At 37.3% G+C, this 6,534-nt stretch overlaps 1 protein-coding gene across 1 annotated transcript; it reads left to right on the forward strand.

Moving 5' to 3' along the window:
• LOC106327250 (squamosa promoter-binding-like protein 16) lies at positions 1 to 4,333 on the forward strand. Its single transcript, XM_013765355.1, has 11 exons — positions 1 to 64; positions 197 to 686; positions 760 to 935; positions 1,017 to 1,825; positions 1,905 to 1,979; positions 2,065 to 2,172; positions 2,245 to 2,356; positions 2,439 to 2,574; positions 2,652 to 2,796; positions 3,042 to 3,596; positions 3,670 to 4,333. The coding sequence occupies exons 2-11, from the start codon at positions 220 to 222 to the stop codon at positions 4,075 to 4,077; spliced, it is 2,991 nt and encodes a 996-aa protein (XP_013620809.1). The 5' UTR covers positions 1 to 64; positions 197 to 219; the 3' UTR covers positions 4,078 to 4,333.
• Positions 4,334 to 6,534: the final 2,201 nt, after the last annotated feature.

Raw genomic sequence — 6,534 nt, forward strand, 5'->3', positions numbered from 1 at the left:
GGGGGGGGGGGTTTCAGTGATTCATCAAGCTGGGGAATCTATGTAGTACTTTGATTTTGCTAAGGTAACCACAAATTTGATTCGTTCCTTGTCAATCTATTGAGTGTAGTGGAAGATGTTGATTGTATAAGAAAAGTTTTCTTTATAATCTCTGTAAAGCTGATTGGTTCCGTGTGTTGGATCTGTTGATCTCCAGCTGCGGCTGAAAGAGAGAGATAAATGGAAGAGATAGGTCCACAAGTCGCTGCTCCTGTTTCACTTCACCATCCTATGGCAAGAAAACGCCACCCGCACTGGCTTGTCTCGTCTCAGCCACAGCCTAGGAATGATTGGAATCCTGACATGTGGGAATGGGACAGCCAGAGATTTGAAGCTAAACCAGTAGAAGCTGAGGCTAATAATGTCAATGTGAGTCACGAGAGAGAAGGAAGAGGCCTTGATTTGAATCTCAGCGGCGGTTTTAATGATGCACCGATCGTAACCAGGCCTAACAAGAGGGTTAAATCAGGATCTCCGGGAAGTGCAGGAGGTGGGAACTACCCCAAGTGTCAGGTTGATAACTGTATCGAAGATCTTTCAGTCGCCAAGGATTATCACAGAAGACATAAAGTCTGTGAGGTTCACAGCAAAGCTACCAAAGCTATTGTTGGAAAACAGATGCAGAGGTTTTGTCAACAGTGTAGCAGGTGAAAAAGACTCTCATTTTGTTTGGCAAATATATGATTAGGTCTTAAAAGTTTGGGGCTTTTTTGTTTGTAGGTTTCATCTTCTTTCCGAGTTTGACGAGGGAAAGAGAAGTTGCAGGCGAAGGTTGGCTGGACATAACAGGCGGAGGAGGAAAACTCAGCCTGAGGAGATTGTGGCTCCTAATAATACCTCTAATAACGCTAATATGGATGTTATGGCTCTGTTAACAGCTTTAGCTTGTGCACAAGGTACTTACTTAAAAGGCTCTGCATCATTCTCCTCTCTAGTAATATTTGTACTAAATATATTTATTATTAACAAATTCTCAGGTAGGAACGATGCTAAACCTAATGGGTCTCCTGCAGTACCACAAAGACAGCAACTTCTTCAAATACTTGACAAAATTAAAGCGTTACCGTTGCCTGTGGATCTTGTCTCAAAGTTGAACAATATCGGAGTTTTAGCTAGGAAAAATCTGGATCAGCCTTCAGCTATGAACCCACAAAATGATATGAATGGGGTCTCTTCTCCATCTACCATGGACTTGCTCGCTGTTCTCTCAACAACTTTAGGTTCATCTGGACCTGAGGCCATAGCTTTTTTATCCCAGGGTGGATTTGGTGACAAAGACATCAACGAGAAAACTAAGTTAACTTCTTCTGATCACGCCATTACAACCAATTTAGAAAAGAGAACTTTAGAGTTAACCTCTTTTGGAGAAGGAGAGAGAACCAGTAGCAGTCACCCATCTCCTTCTCAGGATTCAGATTTACACGCTCAGGACACTAGACCTAACTTGTCTCTACAACTGTTCACCTCTTCGCCAGAAGATGAGAGTCAACCGACGGTTGCATCTTCAGGGAAATACTATTCTTCTGCGAGCAGTAACCCCGTTGAAGATAGATCGCCATCGTCATCTCCGGTCATGCAGGAGTTCTTCCCGTTACAGACATCTCCTGAAACCATGAGATCTAACAACAACTGCAGAAACTCTAGTCCCAGTCCCAAGACTAGTTGTTTGCCCCTCGAGCTCTTTGGTGCAGCAAATCCTAGTTTTAACGTATCCAGACATCATCAATCTGGTTATGCTTCTTCTGGTTCGGATAATTCTCCTCCCAGTTTGAACTCTGATGCTCAGGTATCCAGCTAGCTGTATTCCCATTGTAAAACTGAAATCAAGTAGGTCTAAAGTTACTTTCCATTGTGTTTTAAAACAGGACCGCACCGGGAAGATAATATTTAAGCTACTTGGAAAAGATCCTAGTCAGCTCCCTGGGACATTGAGAACCGAGGTGATAATTTTTTAAAATGTAAAAGATTTTTATTGGTTTAGCTCTTCTAAGTCCAAAGTTCTTAATTACTACAAATTAATTTCAGATCTATAGCTGGCTATCGAGCATTCCATCAGAAATGGAGAGTTATATCAGGCCTGGCTGTGTTGTTCTCTCTGTCTATGTGGCAATGTCAGCTTCTGCTTGGGAGCAAGTGAGTGAATTTGTTTTAGTCGTAATGTGCTCTAAGCATCTGTTGGTTTTTATATCTTTCTTTTTCGTTCAGCTTGAGGAAAACTTGCTGCAGCGGGTTAGTTCTTTGGTTCAAGATTCAGAGTTTTGGAGCAACACAAGATTTTTGGTCAACACAGGGAGACAGCTCGCGTCGTACAAACATGGTGAGTGCTCATGAGCTGTGTCCATTGTTGCGTATGGTTTGCAAAGATAATATAACTTAGTCCTCTCTATGCAATGTTACAGGTAGAATTCGTCTGAGCAAATCCCGGAGAACTTTGAGTTCACCAGAGCTGATAACGGTGTCACCTCTTGCTGTTGTAGCCGGTGAAGAAACAACTTTGGTAGTAAGGGGTAGAAGCTTGACCAATGATGGAATCAGGTAAACAATTTAGTCATCTTTCTCATGGTTCTGTTTTTTTTTTTGTGGTCCTGAGCTTCTTGGTCATTATGCTGCAGTTTTCGTTGCGCGCATATGGGTAACTATTCATCAATGGAGGTAACTGGAACAGCGTATAGGAGTACCAAGTTCGATGAACTAATTGTAAATAGGTTCCAAGTCAAATGTCCAAGCCCTGGTTCTCTGGGGCGATGTTTTGTTGAGGTAAGACTTCAAAACGACCAAACTTATAGTTTGTTAGTAAATCAAGGTTTTAGAAAACTGGTGTTCTAAAAATTTGTTTAGGCGGCAATTTTTTTTTTGAACAATTTTCATTTAAAAAATTGGTCTAGAGGTTTAAAAATCGGTCTGGACGACCGTCTAATCAATAATTCACTATAAAGTGTCTAATTACTGTCTATCGATTTCTTGAACATTGATTTTAACATTTACCTATTGTGTGGACACAGGTGGAGAATGGATTCAGAAGCGACAGTTTCCCGTTGATAATCGCCAGTGCCACGATTTGCAGAGAGTTGAATCGCCTTGAAGACGAGTTTCATCCAAATGAGCTGACAGAACACAGCTCAGATCGTCCAAGATCAAGAGAAGAAGTTGTTTGTTTCTTGAACGAGCTCGGTTGGCTATTTCAGAAGAAATGTGCATCTGAATTTTCTCTCCCTCGGTTCAAGTTTCTCCTCGTATGCTCTGTGGAAAGAGATTACTCTTTTCTCGTGAGAACGCTTCTAGATAGGCTGGTAGAGCGAAACTTGGGCAAAGACGGTCTGATGAACAAAGAGTCCTTAGATATGCTGGCTGAGATTCAGCTACTGAATCGCGCTGTTAAAAGGAGGAACACAAAAATGGCTGAAACGCTGATACAATATTCCGTTAATCCCACAGCTAAAAAGTTCATCTTCTTGCCTAACATCACTGGACCTGGTGATATCACACCTCTGCATCTGGCTGCTTCTACATCTGGCTCAGATGATATGATTGATGTCCTCACTAAGGATCCACAAGAGGTAAAGTTTCTATTTTTAGTAGCCTCTTATTCTCTCTTCTGGTGAGTGTTTCTCACTTTATCTCTGGTTTCAGATAGGATTATGTTGCTGGAATACCCTGATCGATGTATGTGGACAGACTCCATTTAGCTATGCTGCAATGAGGAACAACCACAGTTACAACACCTTGGTGGCTCGTAAACTTGCAGATAAGAGAAACGGTCAAATATCTCTGAACATAGAGAACGGGATCGATCAGATTGGTCTGAGTAAGAGACTAAGCTCAGAGCTCAAGAGATCTTGCAACACATGTGCAAGTGTGGCTCTGAAGTATCAGAAGAAGGTTTCAGGCTCACGTCGTTTGTTTCCAACTCCAGTCATCCACTCAATGCTTGCGGTTGCAACAGTATGCGTTTGTGTTTGTGTGTTTATGCACGCTTTCCCAATAGTCAGACAAGGATCTCACTTCAGTTGGGGAGGTCTTGATTATGGCTCAATGTAAGAAGTACAAATAAGGTTTGTATAATTCTTCTGGCCATTGCAGAGAGTAAAGAGAAGAAACTGGTTGGGGTCAGAGTATACATAGCTTCAACACCTGAATTGTTATATATTTTGGCTAATCATGTTTTATTTTCTTCTGCTTGGTTACACTTGAGGTTCTTTCTTTTATTTCTCTTATCAACACAATAACTGTGGTTATTTACTGAAACTGTTTTACTGTTTGGGGGCTATTATATTTGTAGAGTTGTGTTAGTAGAGTTCTAAACTTGTATTGTAATACACTTTTAAGCTATGTGAAAATAGTATCATCTAAAAGAGTAATTCTCAAATAATTATAAGGCTCAAGCTTACTAGGGCAGCCTAAGTTGTAGTCTCTCAATGAGGCTCAAAATTACAAAAAAGGAAAGAGAGGGAGAGTAATAGTTTCTCTGCAAAGAGATATTAAAAGGAGAAACTAAAAGGACAAAAGAGAGATATTAAAAAGAGAAAAGATGAGATATCCTCTCTCCCTCTATGTGACATCTTCTTATTGATCCAGGTTTTTTTTGTTTAAAAATTTTAGTGATAAAATTAAACAATTTGTGTGAAATACTCACTCAAATGTATTAAAGCATCTCCAACGTAAAACTCCATTTTTTCCTCTAAAACGAAGTAAAAGTGAAAATAAAGTAAAATTGCTCCAATCCTACTCAATTTTTCACTCCATATCGGAGTGATGAACAAACAAAAAATAAATCTCCATAAATGGAGTAAATTTCATTATGAAGTTGGGTTGGAGCATTCCTTACTCCATATTCACGTTTACTCCATTTTAGAGAAAAAATGGAGTATGGATGGAGATGCCCTTAGCTAGCCATTGCTGATGCTTTTAAATACTTTAACTGTTCCCAAAAAATAAATATTTAAAAAGTTTATCTACAAAAATGAGTTGTATATTTCTCAAAAAAATAAATTGACTATATTTGAATTGATAACATATTTGTGGGTGATATTTGTTAGAAAATACTCTATCATTTCCTAAAAACTCCATATTCTAGAGAAAACTTTTGTTTCAAAAAGATACATAATTTATATATTTTCAATGTAATTTTTGTCAACTAATAATGAGAAATTGTGAAGTTCAAGAACATTAATTGCATTTCTTAAAATTTTATTGGTTTAAAAATATAGAAAATATAAAATTACAAAAAAACTATGCATTTATAGCTAAGTTTTAATAGTATGTTTTATTAAAAAGTGTGAGAATTCTAAAACATAGATCTTTAAAGAACGGAGGGAATATATAGTAAAAATAAATAACAGATTTAATTGCGAACACTTATTTTTGTTATTAATATGAAAGAAAACTCTAAAAAATTATCTTTCGTATGAACTGAGGGAATAGAAGGAAACGTTTTAACTCCACCACTGATAACGTAGTTAAACAAACATCTGTTTTACTGCCCACTTTAGGTCTCTTAGGATCACCAAATTATCTCTATCATTTGTTCAATTAAGACTTTTAACTAAGAGTAAGGGTAAGTCATTGTGCTTGCGCACGATCACGTTATAAGCTAAACCAGAAATTAGGAACAAAATATGGCAAGGAACAAGGCAGATGTGCAAGCAGGTTATATTATATATCTAAGCAAAACGGCTTAGGTAAGCTATCTAAATTTTTTTTTAACGTCATTTAACATGTTATATGGCTATTAAGAACGCCCATTTTTCGGATCAACATGTGAACTTCGTCACCTCACTATACGACAACATATCGTGACCAACTTTAGTTTAATTTCAGTTACAAAAAACTTTAGTTTAATATGATCATAAACTTATATGACATCCGATATGATTTCTTTAAAACCTATTAGATGCACGGGGAGGTGATGAAACAATAGCGTGACTGTTCTGACGACACGCACACGTATATATAAACATTTTTTCATTTGTAACTTGTACACTCATATACTCATTATGCATAAAGTATGGGGTGTTTTTCAAAACCAACCCACAATTTCTAGTCAAACCCAAAACCAACTTTTTTTTTGTCATTACTATTCATCAATAAAATTTGCATACTATCCCTATGTTTTTGAATTATTCACAAAATTGCAATTTTTATTTAATTTTTTATTAATTTCGAAATTAACAAAAAATCAAATACATTCTAACTATTTCTTCTTATTTACAAAAATACCATCATCATCAATTTTTCCAACCACCATGAACCACCATTTTTGAGCTCTAAAGCTCAAGAATTCAATTTTTAACCACTTTTTTCTCATTCTAACCCAAAAAAACTTCATTTCCTCTCATCTCCTCTACATTTCCATCTAAAAAACTCTCATAACTTTCATTTTCATAATCACAAACTTCATATTTTCGAGTTTCTTCATTAGTGAATAGTCAAAGATGTTTCTTTTTGCTCATATTTGGAGTTTGGACGGTTAAAAAGGTTGGAAACGAGCTTTACACA

Source organism: Brassica oleracea, chromosome C2, assembly GCF_000695525.1.
Source record: "Brassica oleracea var. oleracea cultivar TO1000 chromosome C2, BOL, whole genome shotgun sequence".
Taxonomy (NCBI): Eukaryota; Viridiplantae; Streptophyta; class Magnoliopsida; order Brassicales; family Brassicaceae; genus Brassica; species Brassica oleracea.

Coding starts and splice junctions, on each gene's coding strand:
- LOC106327250 (XM_013765355.1), top strand. CDS start 220: ATGGAAGAGATAGGTCCACAAGTCGCTGCTCCTGTTTCACTTCACCAT. Junction 2,173..2,244: donor CAGCTTCTGCTTGGGAGCAA/GTGAGTGAATTT, acceptor TTTTTCGTTCAG/CTTGAGGAAAACTTGCTGCA. Junction 2,575..2,651: donor TTGACCAATGATGGAATCAG/GTAAACAATTTA, acceptor ATTATGCTGCAG/TTTTCGTTGCGCGCATATGG.